The following is a 23,046-nucleotide window of genomic DNA, read 5'->3' on the forward strand; positions in this document are numbered from 1 at the left end:
GGTGTAGGAAGGAGGGCTTTGGTTTCCTGCAGAACTGGGCCGACTTCTCAGTTGGCTACAGGTTCTACGCTAGGGACGGGCTGCACCTCAATGGGGAAGGTGCAGCTGTGCTGGGGGAGAAAATGGCTAGAAGGTTGGAGGAGTGTTTAAACTAGAGACGGGGGGAGGGTATTCCTTTTATAGGAGGAAAAAACAGTGCAGATAGAGACCTGGGCGCAAATAATGAAATTGGGTGTGGGATTAGAACAGTTAATAATTTAAGAAAGAATAGAGGTACAGAGAGATACATAAAGTGCATGTATACTAATGCCAGAAGCCTCGCCAACAAAATGGAGGAATTGGAGTTAATGTTGTTGGAACATAATTATGACATGGTGGGGATATCTGAGACATGGCTGGACGAGAGCCATGACTGGGCGGTTAATTTACAGGGCTATAGTCTGTTCAGAAATGACCGTACAAATAAACAAGGGGGAGGCGTGTGTTTATATGTAAAATCATCCTTAAAACCCATCCTGCGTGATAATATATATGAATCTAATGAAAATGTAGAGTCCCTGTGGGTAGAGATAAGGGGAGGGGGAAAAATAATAAATTACTGATAGGGGTTTGTTATAAGTCTCCAAAAATAATGGAAGCAACAGAGAATATCCTCATAAAGCAAATAGATAAAGCAGCGACTCAAGGAGAAGTCATTATTACGGGGTACTTCAACTACCCTGAAATACATTGGGGAACCGAAACCTGCAGTTCCAGCAAAGGTAATAGGTTTTGGACAACTATGAGAGACAATTACCTTTCACAACTGGTTCAGGACCCAACAAGAGGGGGGGCACTGCTAGACCTAATATTAACCAACAGGCCAGACCGCATATCAAATATAAGGGTTGAGGGTCACTTGGGTAATAGTGATCACAAATTAATAAGTTTTCATGTATCCTTTAATAAGATGTGTAGTAGAGGGGTTACAAGGACACTAAACTTCAGGAAAGCAAATTTCCAGCGGATGAGAGATGATCTTGGTGCAATTAACTGGGACGATATCCTGAGACATAAAAATACACAAAGAAAATGGGAGATGTTTCTTAGCATCCTGAATAGGACCTGTGCACAATATATACCATATGGGAATAAACATGCTAGAAATAGGAGGAAACCACTATGGCTAAATAGAGCTGTAAGGGGCGCAATAAGGGACAAAAAGAAAGCATTTAGAGAATTAAAGCAAGTAGGTAGTGATGAGGCATTAACTAAATACAGAAGATTAAATAAATTCTGTAAAAAGAAAATCAAGACAGCAAAGACTGAGATAGAGAGACTCATTGACAGAGAAAGTAAAAATAATCCCAAAATATTCTTTAACTACATAAATAGAAAGAAACTAAAAAATGATAGTGTTGGCCCCCTTAAAAATAGTCTGGGTGAAATGGAGGATGAGGACGAGGAAAAAGCCAATATGCTAAATGACTTTTTTTCAGCAGTATTTACACAAGAAAATCCCATGATGGATAACATGCTCAGGGATAAAAACTCTCCATTAAATGTCACCTGCTTAACCCAGCAGGAAGTACGGCGGCGTCTAAAACTCACTAAAATTGACAAATCCCCAGGCCCGGATGGGATACACCCCCGAGTACTGCAAGAATTAAGCACAGTCATAGATAGACCATTATTTTTAATCTTTAAAGATTCCATAATAACAGGGCCTGTACCACAGGACTGGCGTATAGCAAATGTGGTGCCAATATTCAAAAAGGGGACAAAAACTGAACTTGGAAATTATAGGCCAGTAAGTTTAACCTCAACTGTGGGTAAAATCCTGGAAGGTTTTCTAAGAGATACTATACTGGAGTATCTGGAGAAGAATAACCTCATGACCTGATATCAACATGGGTTTACAAGGGAACGTTCCTGTCAGACTAATCTGATAAGCTTTTATGAAGAGGTAAGTTCCGGACTGGACCCAGTGAACGTGGTGTACATGGACTTTTCAAAAGCTTTTGATACAGTGCCACACAAAAGGTTGATACATAAAATGAGAACAATGGGGATAGGGGAAAATATGGGTAGGTGGGTTAAGAGCTGGCTCAGGGATAGGAAACAAAGGGTGGTTATTAATGGAGCACACTCGGACTGGGTGACGGTTAGCAGTGGGTTACCACAGGAGTCAGTTTTGGGCCCGTTTCTTTTTAACATATTTATTAATGACCTTGTAGGGGGCTTAGAGAGTAGAATTTCAATATTTGCAGGGTAATCAATACAGAGGAGGACAATTCTATATTACAGGAGGATTTATGTAAACTAGAAGCTTGGGCTGATAAATGGCAAATGAGCTTTAATGGGGATAAATGTAAGGTCATGCACTTGGGTAGAACAAACAAGATGTGTAATTATGTGCTTAATTGTAAAACACTGGGCAAAACAGTCACTGAAAAAGACCTGAGAGTATGGGTGGACCACAAACTCACATTTAGTGGTCAGTGTCAGGCAGCTGCTGCAAAGGCTAATAAAATAATGGGATGCATTAAAAGAGGCATAGATGCTCATGAGGAGAACATAATTTTACCTCTATATACGTCACTAGTGCGACCACACTTAGAATACTGTGTACAGTTCTGGTCTCCGGTGTATAAGAAAGACATAGCTGAACTGGAACGGGTGCAGTGAAGAGCGACCAAGGTTATTAGGGAACTAGGGGGTCTGGAATACCAAGACAGGTTATTACACTTGGGGTTATTTAGTTTGGAGAATCGAAGGCTTAGAGGTGATCTTATTACAATGTATAAATATATGCGGGGACAGTACAAAGACCTTTCTAATGATCTTTTTACTCTTAGACCTGTGACGGGGACAAGGGGGCATCCTCTACGTCTGGAGGAAAAAAGGTTTAAGCATACTCACAGACGCGGATTCTTTACTGTAAGAGCAGTGAGACTATGGAACTCTCTGCCATATGATGTTGTAATGAGTGATTCCCTACTAAAATTTAAGAAGGGCCTGGATGCCTATCTTGAAAAGTATAATATTACAGGGTATATACACTAGTTTCCTTAATATTGCGTTGATCCAGGGAGCTAGTCTGATTGCCGTATGTGGAGTCGGGAAGGAATTTTTCTCCCCAATGTGAAGCCTACTGTTTGCCACATGGGTTTTTTTTGCCTTCCTCTGGATCAACATGTTAGGGCGGTTAGGACAGGATATAGGTTGAACTAGATGGACTTAAAGTCTCCCTTCAACCTTAATAACTATGTTACTATGTTACTATGTTAGATGCTTTTCTTAAGCGTTTCCGCAGTAGAAATGCTTGTCTAAAAGCGCTGCGGAAATGCTTAAAAAACGCAGCACACAGCCTGACAGCGGTGTTTAAACAGTCATATAGCAGCGATTGGAGTTAGTGCCGGTCGCTGCTGTTAGCACCAGTGCTGGCTGTATAACACAAGCCATCAAACAAAGAAGAACTGCTTAAATTTTTGCTCCAGAAGCAGTGTAAAAGACTGGTGACAAGCATGCCAAGACGCATGAAAGCTGTACTTAAAAATCATGGTTATTCCACAAAATATTGATTTCTGAACTCTTCCTGAGTTAAAACATTAGTATTGTTGTTCCTAAATGATTATGAACTTGGAAATTCAGAGACATGTTGTCAGAAGTTTCTACACTAAAAGAACAATTTACATTTAACTCAAAAATATACCTATGAACAGAGAAATTAGACAAACTGAACATTTTGCTGTAGTCTCTTAATTTTTGCCAGAGCTGTATATATGAGTCAGTGACACACACACATAAATATATGTATTTATATTGCATAGAGAGATAAATAGAAGAAATTCATCTGCCGGGTTCTGTAAAATCACAGCAGGAGCCGACAGTATAGAATAGATGGATTACATACAGTAAATACAAATGGAATAATAGGTAGATATATAGATGTCAGTGACAAATACAAATAGTACAGTGTGTGTGCAAATTACCGGACATGTATTTAATTAATAAAAGATTATTTTTTGGAAAAAAAATGGCGTTGGCTCACGCACAATTTTTTTAACCAGCAGAGGGAAAGCTGACGGCTGGGGGCAGATGTTTATAGCCAGGTAAGAGGGTAATACCCATGGAACTTCCCAGGCTATTAATATCAGCTCACAACTGTATACTTAGCCTTCACTGGCTATTAAAATGGGGGACCCCCCAAAAAATGACGTGTGGTGCCCCTATAAATAATAGCCAGCAAAGGCTATGAAGACAGCTGCGGGTTGATATTAATAGCCTAGGAAGGGGCCATGGATACAGCCCCCCCAGGCTATAAACATCAGCTCTCAGCCGCCTCAGAAAGGGCGCATCTTTAAGATTCGCTGATTCTGGCACTTAGCCTCGCTCTTCCCACTTGCCCTGTAGCAGTGGCAAGTGGGGTAATAATTGGGGGGGTTGATATCACAGTCAGGTGACATCAAGCCCTGAGGTTAGTAATGGAGAGGCATCTATAAGATGCCTCCATTACTAACCACATAGTCACATTGTAAGAGAACACAGACACCCAGAATAAAGTCCTTTATTTGAAATAATGGCACACACTCCTTTAATATTCTTAATTAAACCATACTTACGACCTCACCTAATTCCTGTGAAGCCCTCAATCTTCTGTAATAAAAGTAAAATAAAAAACCAACAATATACCATACCTGTTCATCGTTCAGTCCTACGCCGTAATCCATGTCTGGGGGATATACAGTTTTCAACCTGGTCGGTGCCAAGATGTGACCATCCTGGCTGAAAACCACTGGTGACAAAGGTGCTGCGAGCGCAGCCTCAGTGACTAGCGGTGACGTCACTGAGGCTGCCCTCCCAGCCGGCCTGAACTGCGGTCACTTCTGGGCCGTGGGAAAATGCCAGTGATGAGGTGACTGCAGTTCAAGCTCAGTGTCTTCACAGCAGTCACCTCATCACTGGCATTTTCCGACAGTCCAGAGGTGACCGCAGTTCAGGTTGAAAACTGTATATCTGCCTATTCCATTTGTATTTACTGTATGTAATCCATCTCTACTATCCTGTCGGCTCCTGCTGTGATTTTACACTACAGCGGCTGCTGAATTACCGGCTTTTTTTCTATCTATCTAGCAATGTAATATAAATACATACAGTATATATGTCTGTGTGTCACTGACATATATACAGTCATGGCCAAAAGTATTGACACCCCTGCAATTCTGTCAGATAATACTCAGTTTCTTCCTGAAAATGATTGCAAACACAAATTCTTTGGTATTATTATCTTCATTTAATTTGTCTTAAATGAAAAAACACAAAAAGAATTGTCCTAAAGCCAAACTGGATATAATTCCACACCAAACATAAAAAAGAGGGTGGACAAAAGTATTGGCACTGTGCGAAAAATCATGTGATGCTTCTATAATTTGTGTAATTAACAGCACCTGTAACTTACCTGTGGCACCTAACAGGTGTTGGCAATAACTAAATCACACTTGCAGCCAGTTGACATGGATTAAAGTTGAATCTACCTCTGTCCTGTGTCCTTGTGTGTACCACATTGAGCATGGAGAAAAGAAAGAAGACCAAAGAACTGTCTGAGGACTTGAGAAACCAAATTGTGAGGAAGCATGAGCAATCTCAAGGCTACAAGTCCATCTCCAAAGACCTGAATGTTCCTGTGTCTACCGTGCGCAGTGTCATCAAGAAGTTTAAAGCCCACGGCACTGTGGCTAACCTCCCTAGATGTGGCCGGAAAAGAAAAATTGACAAGAGATTTCAACGCAAGATTGTGCAGATGTTGGATAAAGAACCTCCACTAACATCCAAACAAGTTCAAGCTGCCCTGCAGTCCGAGGGTACAACGGTGTCAACCCGTACTATCCGTCGGCATCTGAATGAAAAGGGACTGTATGGTAGGAGACCCAGGAAGACTCCACTTCTTACCCCGAGACATAAAAAAGCCAGGCTGGAGTTTGCCAAAACTTACCTGAAAAAGCCTAAAACATTTTGGAAGAATGTTCTTTGGTCAGATGAGACAAAAGTAGAGCTTTTAGGGCAAAAGCATCAACATAGAGTTTACAGGAGAAAAAAGAGGCATTCAAAGAAAAGTACACAGTCCCTACAGTCAAACATGGCGGAGGTTCCCTGATGTTTTGGGGTTGCTTTGCTGCCTCTGGCACTGGACTGCTTGACCGTGTGCATGGCATTATGAAGTCAGAAGACTACCAACAAATTTTGCAGCATAATTTAGGGCCCGTGTGAGAAAGCTGGGTCTACCTCAGAGGTCATGGGTCTTCCAGCAGGACAATAACCCAAAACACACTTCAAAAAGCACTAGAAAATGGTTTGAGAGAAAGCACTGGAGACTTCTAAGGTGGCCAGCAATGAGTCCAGACCTGAATCCCATAGAACACCTGTGGAGAGATCTAAAAATGGCAGTTTGGAGAAGGCACCCTTCAAATATCAGGGACCTGGAGTAGTTTGCCAAAGAAGAATGGTCTAAAATTCCAGCAGAGCATTGTAAGAAACTCATTGATGGTTACCGGAAGCGGTTGGTCGCAGTTATTTTGGCTAAAGGTTGTGCAACCAAGTATTAGGCTGAGGGTGCCAATACTTTTGTCCGGCCCATTTTTGGAGTTTTGTGTGAAATGATCAATGTTTTGCTTTTTGCTTCATTCTCTTTTGTGTTTTTTCATTTAAGACAAATTAAATGAAGATAATAATACCAAAGAATTTGTGTTTGCAATCATTTTCAGGAAGAAACTGAGTATTATCTGACAGAATTGCAGGGGTGTCAATACTTTTGGCCATGACTGTATATATATATATATATACACAGTATATATGTATTCTATGTGTATATATCTATTCTATATATTCTATTCTTACCTGTCAGTGTGGTTTTACTGTAGCTGCATATGAATTGCCGGCTTTTCAAATACGATCTGCGTGTAAAAATAGGACAGCACTCGCATGGACCGAGTGCTGTGTGATTTTTTCCTCGCACCCATTAACTTCTATTGCGGGATGCGATCTGATTCTCGATTACAATCGCAGCATGCTGCATTTTTTTTCCAGTCCGATCGTGATCCGATCCGAGCTGGAAAAAAAAACACAGATGAAGACACAATCAAAGAATAACAATGGTCCGAATTCAATCCGATTTTTTTATCAGATTGCATTCGTCCGATTTCCTCGCAAATGGAAATGAGCCCTCCCTTGAGAAACTGCATCAAAAGAGCACAAGTGAAAGTAAATGCGGTTGATATTTAGGAACTTGAACAAAAAAGCAAGACAATAAAAATATATCCAATAACCACTAGATGGCTCCAAAAGATTACATAATAAAATATATTATTGCTGGGAAATACTTCATAGGAGTTACAGGGAAGAGTTCATTCTGCATTCACATATCCGGGTGAGGCCGAGTTCACATGAGTGTATGCAAAATCCTGCATTTTCCTTAAAAAAAAAAAAACCGCTTTTCCATCAATATTGTTCCGTATGACCATTCATCATATCCACATTACATACGTTTGACGGTTTTCTATGTATCTTACAGTTTTTACATAAACAATTTAATAAATATAAGTTTGCCATCTTAATAATTCTAATGGATCTGTGAAAAACTCACGTCATACAGATAGTAACCCGTACATGATCCTTTTCCTGTGCACCAACTGGATTATAATGGGCTAGTCCGAAACTAAAGAAGTGAATGCTGCGATTTTTCACAAGTGGACTATCGGTCCAAAGTATAAAAATGTACATGTGAACTATCAAATTATCTGGAGACATGGATCCATTTTTAAAACTGATGTGTATCTGGCGCAATGAAACTCAATAGATCAGATAGTTGTCCGAGAAAAAACGGACACCATCAGGACGTGTCACAAGAATATGTGAATGCAGCCTTTAGCCGTGTGTAGTTTTTTATGCCCCTGTGATATCCATATGGTGTCCTTTTTATACATTAACATTTTAAAGTGTATTGTCAAATACAGTTGCCTAGGTTAATAAATGCAGTATATTCTTAAAAATTGGATGCAATGCAAATGATCTGTAATCCGGTTTCTTTTTGCGCACCCTTAGACTAAGAGAGGCAAGACTAATCTACATATCTATCTATCTATCTATATATACGCCTTGTCGTGTCTGTCTGTAACCAAAATCGCGGGCCGCTGACTGGTCGCCGCCGCCACCAGGCCCCCGCCAGGCCACAACCAATCAGCGACAGGCGCAGCTGTTTGTAACGGTAAGCTGCGCCTGCTGCTGATCGGTCGCGGCCGCTAGGCCGCGACCAATCAGCGGCAGGCGCAGGCCTTAATCTGTAAAAAAGAGAATTAAAATAAAAAAAAAGTTATTCTCACCTTCCAACAGCCTCCTGTCTTCTTTCCAAGCGCCCGGGCTCACGTTCCCAGTAATGCTTTGCAGCTTAGATCGCTGATGACGTCACTCTCGCGAGAGCGAGAAAGAAGACCGACGTCTCTCTCGCGAGAGCGAGAAAGAAGACCGACGTCATGTCATGGGAAGCCTAGGTAACTTTAGGCTGAAACCCCGGGGCCCCTGCGGTGTCCCTCAGACTAGGGGAGACCCTGTCTGTCTCTCAACCCAGGGTTTACACTGAAGGTGTGCCTGCCTGGGCCTCCACCCTGTCCTTGTCTCCTGTCTAGCCCTAAGCTGAACCCACCACCCTCCACCCAGTGAGGAGACCAAACACCAGACCCCACAAATATGTATGGACAGGGATAAAGAAACGCACCACATCGCGTACACACAGGAGAATACAATAATGTGCAAGGGCAACCAAAAAATACAACACAGGGAGGCAAAATGGCAACAACGGAATATACTACACCAGAAACCGTATGCTCCTTAGACCACCACTCCAGACCTTTATCACTAGCACAAGGCAAGAGCTATAGTCGGCGACGCCCATAGTCACGCAGGACAATTTAAAGACAGAGGGCGTGGCTAAGCCCTCAGCCAGAATGACAACCTGGTTAACCCAATCCAAGCCGGATCAGAAGACCAACCAGCGCCGCTGAGAACCAAGTGGTAGGATGAGGTATTACTGCTGTCTGCCAGACACCCTGGTGCGAACAGTGTCCGACATGACACGTCATCAGCGGTCTAAGCCGCAAAGCATTACTGGGAACGCGAGGCCGGGCGCGTGGAAAGAAGACAGGAGGCCGTCGGAAGGTGAGAATAACTTTTTTTTATTTTGTAATATTTTTGTACAGGGCCGCGGCAGTGATTGGTCGCGGCAACAGGGCCGTGTTGCTGATTGTCACGGCTACACGGAAAGGGGGGTGAGGGGACCATGCATACCAGGAAAGGGGGGGTGAGGGGACCATGCATACCAGGAAAGGGGGGGTGAGGGAACCATGCATACCAGGAAAGGGGGGTGAGGGAACCATGCATACCAGGATTGGGGAGTGAGGGGACCATGCATACCAGGATTGGGGGGTGAGGGGACCATGCATACTAGGATAGGGGGGTGAGGAGACCATGCATACTAGGATAGGGGGGGTGAGGAGACCATGCATACCAGGATAGGGGGTGAGGGGACCATGCATACCAGGATTGGGGGCTGAGGGGACCATGCATACCAGGATTGGGGGGTGAGGGGACCATGCATACCAGGATAGGGGGTTGAGGGGACCATGCATACCAAGAAAGGGGGGTGAGGGGACCATGCATACCAGGATAGGGGGGTGAGGGGACCATGCATACCACGAAAGGGGGGTGAAGGGACCATACATACCAAGAACGGGGGGTATGGGGACCATACATACCAAGAACGGGGGGTGAGGGGACCATGCATACCTGGAAAGGGGGGTGAGGGGACCATGCATATCAGGATTGGGGGTGAGGGGACCATGCATACCAGGATTGGGGGGTGAGAGGACCATGCATACCAGGACTGGGGGGTGAGAGGACCAGGCATACCCCAAAAGGGGGTAAGAGGACCATGCATACCAGGATTGGGGGGTGAGGGGACCATGCATATCAGGAAAGGGGGGTGAGGGGACCATGCATACCAGGAAAGGGGGGTGAGGATACCATGCATACCAGGATTGGGGGGTGAGGGGACCATACATACCAGGAAAGGGGGGTGACGGTGAGCATACATACCAGGATTGGGGTGTGAGAGGACCATGCATACCAAGAAAGGGGGGTGAGGGGACCATGCATATCAGGATAGGGGGGTGAGGAGACCATGCATACCAGGATTGGGGGGTGAGAGGACCATGCATACCAGAACTGGGGGGTGAGGGGACCAGGCATACCCCAAAAGGAGGGTAAGAGGACCATGCATACCAGTATTGGGGGGTGAGAGGACCATGCATATCAGGAAAGGGGGGTGAGGGGACCATGCATACCAGGATAGGGAGGTGAGGGGACCATGCAAACCAGGAAAGGGGGGTGAGGGCGAGCATACATACTAGGATTGGGGTGTGAGAGGACCATGCATACCAGCAAAGGGGGGTGAGGGGACCATGCTTACTAAGAAAGGGGGGTGAGGGGACCATGCATACCAGGATAGGGGGGGTGAGGGGACCATGCATACCACGATTGGGGGGTGAGAGGACCATGCATACCAGGATTGGGGGGGTGAGGGGACCATGCATACCCCGAAAGGGGGGTAAGAGGACCATGCCTACCAGGAAAGAGAGGTGAGAGGACCATGCATACCAGGATTGGGGGGTGAGAGGACCATGCATTCCAGGATTGGGGGGTCAGGGGACCATGCATACCAGGATAGGGGGTTGAGGGCTAGCATGCATATCTGGATTGGGGGTGAAAGAACCATACATATCTGTATTGGGGGTGAGAGAACCATACATATCAGGATTGGGGGGTGCATTATTGCATTATTATTAAATCTTCAAAAATAAACTGCATATATATTCTAGAATACCCGATGCGTTAGAATCGGGCCACCATCTAGTCTAGTATAAGGAAGAGAATAGTACATGCCTCGATTTTTGTCACACATTGCATGTGAAAAATAGTGTCATCTGAGCAGCCCAATTACATAACATTGATCAGGGCACTGTCCAATTTTTACACGGATTGCACACACCCGTATGATACAATCATTTGAACGATCCCTAACAGTAATGTTTCATTATATAATTCAAAATCTTATTAAAATCAGCAAGATTTCATATTTTAACAAATTTTTGCCCCGTGGGCAGAAGAACAAAGTAAAATACAAAAAAGTAACAAAACCCAAACTGCAAAGTTTTTACATAAATGGTGTAAAAAATTTGAACAATGTCAGAATTGCCATTTTTTTTATTTACATAGCCTACACACAAACACAAAAAATAACTGATGACGAAGTAGTATGTACCCCAAAACAATATCAATTAAAATCACAGCTCACTATACAAAAAAAAGCTATCACACAACTCCAATGATTAAAAAAATAAATATGTTATGGGTGTTCTGAGGGGGAAAAGAAACCTGATTTAATTATGTAAAAGTAGAAAAACAAAAAGAAAAAACTTATAAATTTGGTAACATCCTTATAATATAACATAATATAAATCATAACGCACAATAAAGTTAAATGGGTTGTCTGCTCTAAACTGACATGACTATGGGACTGCAGACTTGCGAATCCTCCCATGGCATGCACTGCACACTGAGAATTCGCCGATGTCAGCGCTGGGAATGGCGGTCACATGACTACAAGTATGCAATGTACATACTTCTGGCCACATTCCAACTAGACTGTTTTCGGAGCCCTCAATGCAAGTGTATTGCGTGAGACCAGAAACAGCCTAGTTGGATTCTGGCTGGAATAAGCATATAAAAAAAAATATAATAAAAAAAAAAAATAATAAAAAACTGGAGTCTAAACTGAAAAAGTAAATTAATGTGCATGCACAATGTAAGTGCATATTAACACATGACCATTAACAAGAGAAAACAAAAAACACAAATATCCTAAACTAAAAAGTAAAAAATAAACTGCAAATAATGCATAAAGGTAGTAATAATAATAAAGGTATTTAGTAAACATAATTTTGATCAAAATAATGTACAAGCCATCCCATCACGTCACGGCAACCCTTTTGGGACAGTCCTACTCTAGTATTTAAAACCTTTTCACTTGACAAGTGACGTGAATGTGAACAAGGATCGAGCGACTGAACCACTAGTAAAAGCTTAGGCCAGACAGGATGGTTTTCCCAGCTCAGAAAGAGGGTGGTCACACCCTTATATGCACAATGAATTGAATAATAAAAAAAATAAATCAAAATTAGGTTTACGAAATACCCTTAATATTATTACTACCTTTATGCATTATTTGCAGTTTATTTTTTACTTCTTAGTTTAGGATATTTGTGATTTTTGTTTTCTCTGGTTAATGGTCATGTGTTAATATGCACTTATATTGTGCATACACATTAATTTACTTTTTCATTTTAGATTTAGACTCCAGTTTTTTATTCATTTCATTGTGCATTCTGTGCATATATGGGTGGGACCACCCTCTTCCTGAGCTGGGAAAACCATCCTGTCTGGCCTAAGCTTTTACTAGTGGTTCAGTCGCTCGATCCTTGTTCACATTCACGTCACTTGGGAAGTGAAAAGGTTTTAAATACTAGAGTAGGACTGTCCCACATGGGTTGCCGTGATGTGGCGGGATGGCTTGTACATTATTTTGATCAAAATTATGTTTACTAAATACCCTTATTATTATTACTACCTTTATGCATTATTTGCAGTTTATTTTTTACTTTTTAGTTTAGGATATTTGTGTTTTTGTTTTCTCTGGAATAAGCATATAGCATACTTGCAGTGACGTGACTGCCGTTCCCGGAACTGACACCGACGAATCATCACAGCGTTCAGGGTGTGCCATGGTATGATTCACATGTCTGCAGTCACCTGGAGTGACTGCAGATTTGTCGTTTGTGACCGGACAACCCTTTTAAGATGTAATTTATAACTCATAATGGATACCAAAACTTAAATAAATTAGTTGGGAACTTTGCATTTCTTTTACAATATCTCCCCAAAAATGATAAAATGTTTTCAAATAAATGATATGTACCCACCCAGAAAAAATCATGTTGACGGGGTTAAACTGTAGTGAGAAACGCAAAATACAAAACACTAAGCATAAACTTGTAGAATAATATAATACAATACCTGTCCAGTGTAGGCAAAGTCAAGAGCCTGCTTTAATCCAAGGCTGGTGACACCATGTAAATTGACTTCATCCGCTTCACTTTCAACCATGCACAGACTGAACATTGCCTGTATATTAAACAGAATGGGTATTAGTTAATTGTAGAACACGCAACACTAGATACATAACCAAGGTGTTAATTTCTTTTCAGGGTTTTGGACTTTATAACTGCACTATTTAGGCAGGTCTATCACTTAACTTTACAATATAAATTGTAGACATTATTAACCCTTAAAAGAGGACTTTCATTGTCATTATTTCAAATGTCATTATGTCTCACACAAGAGTAACCTGCATGTTCTGGACTATTCTTGTGTGTAACATACCTGCTCTGATCTCACTGTAGAGCCATTAGAGTTTGAGCACAACATACATAAGTGTGATTACTGACACTGTTGACCTCTCAGCATCAGACAGGCAGCGTCAGAGCAGGGGCAGTACAGCAGAGATGACCATACTACAAAAGGAAGAGATTCGATAGAAAAGTTTGTAATGAGACACAGCTAAACTCAGCTGCACTGCCTCTCCTCACTAACTCAAACAGGAGGTTAGACCAGGAGATCAAGGCTGTATAATTAGCTCTCACACATTAGAAGCCTCCACTAAGCTATGATGGGGGCATGTTCTTTTTCTCCTGAGTGCTCCTGCCTGCTTAAATTCATCATCAATGTACCTAAAAGGAATATAGAGCGCACATAGGGTCTTATCCGAGATAAAAGGAATATTCGTGAGGGATAATCAAATTCACTCACCTATTATGGTTGTGTGAGACACAACCACTGCACTTAGCATTGGCGGCTGCTGCAAGCCCCGATGTGTTGATCCTTTGCTAGATGAAGAGAATGGGGCATCAGACTGCGCTGCTTACCTGTCAGGATGATGTACCAGAGGAGTCCAAGTGGATGTAATAGAAAATAGACTTTATTTCTACACGTTTCGTGGTGATCTCACCACTTCCTCAGGATATCTATGCACATACACATACAGGGTCTGCTATTTATAGCAAAGGAGGCAGATGGAGACGCCGCCTTTAAAAAAAAGGCCACACCCAATGGGCGGGGAATCAGACTTAAGCACATATATACATCGTAAACACAATAAACAATCATAAAATATAATGGAGTATATCACTTAAAACCATTGTTCATACATTTAAAAATCTACATACAGAGAAAAACAATAAAACACAATAAAAAAAGTAATTCAATAAATAAATAACTGATTTATTTATGGAGTGTGCTCTGTTCCCCTGTACAACCCACCTCAATTTTCCTCTGTATTTTGTGATAGAGATCTGACAAACATCTGCTCCTTGTTATGAAGGGGTTCATCCCTTCAATGTTTTTTTTTTTTTTTAATTATTGTGTATGTGTATAGACTGTCCTGAGGAAGTGGTGTGATCACCACGAAACCCGTAGAAATAAAGTCTATTTTCTATTACTGTACATCCACTTGGACTCCTCTGGTACATCATCCTGACAGGTGAGCAGCGCAGTCTGATGCCCCATTCTCTTCACCTAGCAAAGGATAAATTCATCATCAGTAATATACAGAAAGAAGAGCATAACCACAGTGAAAACTATCTGATAACACCAATTCGGATTTAACAAACTTTAACTTATTAGGTGCAAAGTAGAGGTGAAAAAAAAGTTTATTCAGCTCGACAGCCACTATTACATTGTGTGTCCAATTCAACATGAAAAATTTACTGAAAGGTCCTCTTTCAGTACCTGGCCATTTTTCTTTTTGCCCTTTTATTTTTTACCTCCTCTTCTTCCAACTAAGTTTTTTTTTTTTCCACAAACATAGCCATAATGGGGGCTTGTTATTTTGTGAGATAAGTTGCACTTTTGAAAAACACCATTCATTTTGCCATACAATGAAAATAGGAAAACATTTTCCAGTAGGGTTAAATGGCGAAAAAAAGCATTTCAAGCCATCCCAAATCTATAAGTTTTTTTTATTTTACATTTTAGGGGTTAAAAATAATTCAGAACAATGCAAAAAAAAATTGTTTGTTACCATTTTCTGAGATCCATAACTTTTTATTTTCTGCAAAGGAACTGGGTGAGGGCTTTATTTTGTGTGTTTTGCTGATATCATTTTGTGCAATGCAGTGATAAAAAAAACTGCAGTTTTGGGATTTCCATTTGTTTTCCTTTACTTGGCTTAAATAATTTTACATTTTGATAGTTCAGACTTTTTCTAATACAACAAGATTTGTTTTTTTACTTAATTTTTAGCTTATTTTTAAAGGAGAGTGTTTCAGACTTTTTATATCTTTTTAAAGGGAATCTGTCACCCCTTTTTTGAGATATCATATAATGATATCATTCAATTGTGTGTCACATAAGGATTCTCTTAGTACTTTTCCTTCCCCCTAACCCCGCACCTTTCATGCATAAATACCTTGGTGGTGAATAAGCCCCGCCCAGCGGACCGGACAGCAGCAGTTTACATACATCTGAACCGATAAAAACAAGGTATTTATGCATGAAAGGTGCAGGGTCAGGGGGAAGCAAAAGTAGTAAGAGAATCCTTATGTGACACACAATTGAATGATGTCATTATATGATATCTCAAAAAAGGTGACAGATTCCCTTTAAATAATTGTTTTTATTTTTTACTCTAGTTTTTAGTCCCATCAGAGAACTTGAATATGTGATCCTTAGATTTGCTATACTATATGCTGCAATATCAAAATATTTAACCTAACAAAAAACAATGACCATATGTCCTATGCATAAAATTATTTCTTTTATTAATTATTCAGTAAAGACAGGACTTTTTATAAAAACATTTTTTTGCAAAGCATCAATGTAGACATATAATATTTAATATCAAGTACATGAAAAACAAGGGGGGGCAATACTATCCAGTATATAAAATCACATCCATAATAGGAACCATGCTGGAAAAATAACCGCACGTGTACAGTGTTTTATTTGTTAAACATGAATTGTGTGAAATAATTATTACCCTAAAAAATAATCCTTTTTATCACATAGTGCAATTAATAAAAAATATATATAAATATAAGCCAAAGCATGATGAGCGTGCAATTACGTGCAATGTAATAAACGACCAGCAAAAGTCTCAATTAAATGTTCAAATAAGTGCAATATACTAACCAACCAGCAGGTGTCTCCATAAAGGCATGTAATATAAAGTTTAACAGTTATAACACCTACACCTATCCGTATATTTAAGTACCTAGGTGAGACATATCCTGGCTCAGGACAAGTAGAAAAGGCCCGCAGCATAAAGCTCAAAATATCAAAGTGTCAAAATATCGATCTTGTATGAGATTATAACTTACAGGCTGTAATGCTCCTGCTCGCCGTCCCTCCCCAACGCGCGTTTCGGCCTGTTGCCTTCGTCAGGGGGTGGTTCCTATCAGAGACCAATAGGTTTTTATACCCAGAGCTAACAATCACAACTAGCATATAGCGAAAAGGACCAATTATAAACAAGAAGGCGTGTCCATTTATCCTACATATAGATTAACAATCATGCTCACTAATAATAATGTACTTAATAATCCAACTACTGCACATATACTAAAAGGCCATCTCCTCAAAGAAAATTTTAATTAGGAGGCAAAAAAACCGCGACTGCATAACCGCACCTATGCAAATTAGCAAGAGACACCGTTGCCATGATAAACACCGTATTCATAGTGACGGAAACTCTAATCCCATTGCGCATGCCCGGAAGAAATCAAACCACGTTGGACCACACAACAAGTGCGCATGTCCGAAAGAAAAAAGGACGTGATTGTTAAAATATACACTGCGCTCATAGTGACGGCCCTACGAGAGTCCCATTGCGCATGACCGGAAGGACATCAAGTCAAACCAAAACCGCACTGCAAATGCGCATGTCCAAGGAAAAAAAAGAAGAAGGACGCCGTTGCTATGATATGTACGATGTATCGTAATAAATAGTACATTTACATTGCGCCTATACAGAGGAAATTCAAACCTCCAAAATCAAAATTTATGCTGCGGGCCTTTTCTACTTGTCCTGAGCCAGGATATGTCTCACCTAGGTACTTATATATATACGGATAGGTGTAGGCATTATAACTGGTAAACTTTATATTACATGCCTTTATGGAGACACCTGCTGGTTGGTTAGTATATTGCACTTATTTGAACTTTTAATTGAGACTTTTGCTGGTCGTTTATTACATTGCACGTAATTGCACGTTCATCATGCTTTGGCTTATACTGATATATATTTTTTTATTAATTGCACTATGTGATAAAAAGGATTATTTTTTAGGGTAATAATTATTTCACACAATTCATGTTTAACAAATAAAACACTGTACACATGTGGTTATTTTTCCAGCATGGTTCCTATTATGGATGTGATTTTATATACTGAATAGTATTGCCCCGCTTGTTTTTCATGTACTTGATATTAAATATTATATGTCTAAGTTGATGCTTTGCAAAAAATGTTTTTATAAAAAATCCTGTCTTTTTACTGAATAATTAATAAAAAAAATAATTTTATTCATAGGACATATGGTCATTGTTTTTTGTTAGGTTTAATATGTTTAATTCTTATGACTGTCCATTAGAAGTACTATATAGTCTGGGGGGAGTCTCAGTTTAATATATACCATTTGGTTAATAAATTAAGAGAAAGGTCGTTCCCCCCCCATTGCATCCTCTTTGTGTGTTGTCAATATCAAAATATTGCAGTATACATTGCAGTATCTTGTGTACTGTAATCGCAGTTCTCCCTCACTAAAAGATTAAGATGGCAGCAACAATGGGGTTCAGTAGACCCCCAGCTGCAATCGTAATACATCAGCTCTCTTCAATTGCTACATGAAGGTACTATGAAAGCGGCAGTCGCACCATTTAAATGTCGTCAATGATTGACAGTGGCATCTAAATGGATAACAGAAGCATTCAGTGCTGGATCTAGCCATTGCTGTTACAGGCAGATGCATATGAAGCATAGTCAGTTCCATACACCCCACAGTGAACTGTAACAACAATGTATATCACAGTTCGTTAAGCGGTTGGAATGGATTTTCATGCAAAAAAAAAATTAAAATGATCTGGCTGTACCTATAATGAGTCCCCAAACCCACTTGTTACATACATTTTTGGGGGTTTAGCCCCCCTTCCCTACTTTGCGGCCATTCTTGTGGTTTCTTATTGTATACATCTTGCACTTCCTGTTAGCTCTCCCTCTGTGCCTCTAGACTAAAGTTACCAAGAGATAGAGCTGTATCTGTTCCATAGCTCACATACTCCCACCTTCAGTCCCCACCCACTTCACCTACAAAGCACCATCTAGAGACTCCTATATATAGTCTCAAGATGGATAAATCTTTGCTATAAAATAACTCCCATTTCACTTAGCATGTGATGCCCTAACACTCTCCTGAAGTCAGCAATGTTAAATGTGCTGACACTGGCACCACAAAGGCTCAGTGGACAGTAGGGGAATAATGAGTCATATAATCTAGTAATTTATTCCAATATAATCTAGAACTCTGAAATATTAATCACAATCAATGGTGTGCTAAAAGTAAATAATATTTCCTGTTGGCTAAAGTCTCAAGTTGATAACATTGCATGTTCTGCATGGAGCCTGCAATGTTTGTGTACTTTCCCTGCTTTGCTTTCCTTCCTGTAGAGTACACATCCCCAGTGAATCACAAGTAGCCAAGAAGAGCAGGCTATGGCCCTGTGACATTACCGTTCAGCTGGCTGAGCCATTCAAAGAGCAACCATGACATTTTGGGGATTTGAATGGCAGGAAGTAAAGCACTGGAGGTCACATCACCACATGTGACAGCTCAGGAACAGAGCAGAGCTTTAGCAGTAAGTAAATCACAAAGTTTCTTCAGCGCTGAGCTCTCATCTCAGGAGATGAAATCTCAGCGCTGAGATCTCTATGTAAGTGCGGGAGCTCTGGGTTTTCACAAAATGTCGGCTGAGCCCCCGCACCACCGAACACCCACAGCAGTGGACATCAGAACACCCCCTCATCCCAGCCTGTAGCAACACTCCACTCATGCCTCCTCCAGCAGTGACCCTGGGACCCTGCTCCACTGCGGCCGTTAAGGTATATCTGCATTATAAGACGCACCCCCATTTTCCCCCAAAATTATGGGGAAAAAAGTACATCTTATAACCCGAAAAATATGGTACTTTGAAAATCCATGTGAGACTAGCTATTTAATTCTTGCACTCAGTTTCCACTCATCTACCCTGATTGAGAGCGCCTCAATTTCCCTCCACTCTGGTGCTGAGATCTCTCACTGTTCCATACAAGCTGCAGCTGTCAGTAAGGCCGATTACATATGGACTCATGAGCTCTTTCACCCATTATCTGGACTTATAAACTGACTAATTATGTTTAACTTTCTCATCCAGAGTGCCAAATGGAATGATTTTTTTCTATTCTCTTGTGAAAATACGGTAAACAAACAGTTGAAAATTCCTATTGACCAGCTGTAGGAAAATGGCCGCTTTCCTAGGATAACGATCCATACATACTCCAAGAGAGGACAGTTGAATGATCATTCACTAAACCTTCTTACAGAATTAATTGGAAAACGTGGATTCTAAATGTGGTGATAAATCCTTCACTATATCTACTTTTTTATATATGTCCATTTTTTGTTCCACTAAAACACTTGATTTTTTTTATTTGTCATATTAATTTCAAGACTACACAGTAGCGTTGGTACAAAACAATTTGCACTTTACAGTTCATTCGCCACAACAGTAATCAGTGGCCACTGGAATGAAGTTCTTAGAACCTTCTCTTACCTGACAACATCCGCAACCCTTCTTTTTATTAATCTGCAAAGAACAACATCACATGTGCATCATGCCACAATGATGACATCACGCCAGTCTAATCAACAGAAGAGCCACGGATGTCGTCAGGTAAAAGGCATTTTTCACAGCTTCCATCCACAGATTACTGACATGACCAATGAATTGGGTCATGTAAATCAATTCACACCAACCATACAGTCATTTTCAATATAACTACACCAGTCTCATTAGGCCTAAGAGATCTGAGTAATAATATATGCATTTCGCATTGTTAAATCTGGTAACAGATACTGTTTAAAACATAAAGACATACAAATCTCAGCAATTAACATAAAAAAAAACTCATAAAACCTGACTAAAAACAAGAGTGGCCAGTGTGGTCAGAAAAAAACATGAAAATTCACAAAAAGTCAGACAATATAATGAATTGGCAAGGTTATGAAGCGATAGTTAACAACAATATCATGAACATACAAGCTATATAGCAGCTATTATAATATCAGTACAGCCTGTCCCTGAATATACGGTATGTGGCACCAACTTAGAAAATCAATCACAACATAGAGGTATGTAACTTGAAGCAATAAAAAGAACCCCCCATATTGGTGCCCATAAAATAGAGCAATATATTAATTAGCTACCATATCCACTGTAAGTTGGCAATCGGACACACAGTTGATGGGAGGTATATATCACAGAGGCGGTTGTCATCTGTGATGTAAACCTAGAGTATTGCTCTAGTGCACATAGTACTAAGAGGCTTGTTTTGTGCATCTGGGCCAGGTTTTACAGACAGGCTAAGAGATGGGTGGGTCTGACTGACCACATACCCCACATGTGGGTGTAGTACACATGTTGAAACGGAGACTGTCACATGGGCAGTGTGTATGGAGGAAGATGGCCTTCTGTGTGTTACCTCTAGACTGAGCCGGTATTCTCGATGCTATCCAGCTTGTGTTACCAGGACCGAATCTAAAGAGACGTTGTCAAGAACTGTCTATCTTGTTTTGCCTGCAAGGAAAGGCAATTTGTTTTTCGTTTGCTTGTGGCTGGTGTATGAAGCACAAATAAACCAGCATGGACTTTTAAATGGACACACTTCCTGTGTTACTTAACGACAGACCCAAGTGAGTAGCAATCACACAATTGGTGGAGAATGAGGACAGCATTCCCAGGGAACATGTGTGATAACTACAGAGGTACTGCATGTCTTAGTTGAAGGCAGCCATAAGCCAGCAAATAATGTCAGACAACATGGAGGACCTGGTGAAATACATGGTGCAAGCCCAGCTACAGCAGCAGCACTGACAACAGCAGCTGGCACAGCAGGGAACAAATTGATGAATAAAGTGTTTCAACGTCAATGCTAGCTAAAATGCTGTCTTCATTGACTGATTGAGATGTTTTCAATTTTAAGTAAGAGATCTGATGTTTCCCTTGTAAATAATGGCAAAGAAGAAACAAATGGTCTGAAAACCTTACCCAGACATTGTCCAACATTCTGCCATAGACTAGCAATCCCTAATACTATCGACCTACTCTTGAGGGGGTTTAGGCCATTATGAGTCTTTGGGAGACTATAAAAGGTGGCCATGCCAAGAAATTGGGGTAGCAGTCATATTCCGCTTTGCTAATTACTCTATCCTCAAGCCTCTATCCAGGAGTATTTCAAGCCCTGCATGGAAGGTCTTGGTGGGTGTTACGCCGAGGGTGGCGGGTGCGAGAGTAGACCCACTGGGCCGTGACGCCGAACCCTCACCGAGCGAGCGCGCCAGGTGGAACCAACCCCTATACAGGGACTGTTAGGGAGCAGGCTCAGGGACTTCAAGTGCCACAGCAGCCAGGACCAGGGATTGGCTCAGGAGGATGAGCAGGAAATGCAGAGAGGATGGGGATCTGGAGAGGGGTCCGGGGTAACCAGAGTCCAGAGGGAGGAGCTAGTAGGAGGCAGGACGGTGGAATGGAGCTGGAGACCAGAGGCAGACAGGGCTGGAGCAGGCACTGAAAAAGCAGAGGAGACACACAGGATTAGCAGGGGAAGATGACAAGGCAACACAGAGAACGGGTGGCGAGCGGCAGCAGGGTGCGACTAGCAGTAGCGAGCGGAGGCAGGCGGGGCTAGCGAGGGAAGCAGGGCCTAGACACAAAGAGTGCTAACTCAATAGTCAGGCGCCTCCACTAAGGGAGGGCTGCCTGAAATACCTGATGGATGCTTCTGATTGGCCTGCGGGTGCTGCTGGGTCAAGTCGCGTCAGAGGGCATGAGTGCAGGGGCATGCAGCCTGGCCCTATGGTGCATGCGCAGAGGCACCATGCGCGCGTCCAACTGCAGAGGAGGAACGCGCCGGGAAGCAGCCTGCTGGAGTGCAGGGAAGCAGGAGGCGTGCACGGGCGCGGTGAGCGCGGTGGACCCACAGCCGCTGGGGATGAGCGGGGAGCCCTCAAAGGAAGAACCCGGGCCGGAGGCGGTGAGTACTGGACCGGCAGCGGGGACAGAGGCAGCGGTAACAGTGGGGTTATTTACCAAAATGGTGTATTCATCGCTATCCTGCAGGAGACCTAGGCACATTTTGCGATACTAATTTTTGTCCAGAACCACCACATTTCTCCCCTTATCTCATGTGTTTTGGACTAATATGAGTGTCTGATCTGGGAGAGAGAAGAGTAATAATTTTCATAGAGGGAGCGGGATTGGTGCGACTGGAATAATCCGAGAGGTTTAACTGAACAATTATTCAAACGCCCATGCATTTGCTTGTGGATATGTTGATTTACAGTTATCATTTTGCTGTGCATTTTACCCCCTTGTCATGTGATCAGTGTCACCAGATAGTTACATAACTTGTGGGAGTATGACTAACTAAGAAGAGTGATAAGAGGTAGATCACGCAGCTATAGAGATAACAATGTGGTTTTGTGTAGGAGGTGTGGTGAGGATTACCATCTTCACGCCCAGATTTTAATAACGCGTTTCATCCGATGGTCATATGAGAGGGCATAAGGCAGGACAGGACGTGATGCGTGCACC

General features: G+C 41.7%; 1 protein-coding gene across 4 annotated transcripts in view; it reads right to left on the bottom strand.

The window, feature by feature from the left end:
• The window catches only part of KLHL32 (kelch like family member 32), a 454,252-nt gene that overhangs the window by 278,111 nt on the left and 153,095 nt on the right, over positions 1 to 23,046 (bottom strand). For all 4 annotated transcript variants that reach the window (XM_073589527.1, XM_073589529.1, XM_073589525.1 and 1 more), the window contains exon 4: positions 13,162 to 13,269. In XM_073589527.1, coding sequence (XP_073445628.1) covers positions 13,162 to 13,269 — 108 coding nt within the window. The remainder of the gene's footprint in view (positions 1 to 13,161; positions 13,270 to 23,046) is intronic.

This window comes from Dendrobates tinctorius, unplaced genomic scaffold, assembly GCF_039654945.1.
Source record: "Dendrobates tinctorius isolate UK_male_01 unplaced genomic scaffold, ASM3965494v1 ptg000111l, whole genome shotgun sequence".
Classification (NCBI taxonomy): Eukaryota; Metazoa; Chordata; class Amphibia; order Anura; family Dendrobatidae; genus Dendrobates; species Dendrobates tinctorius.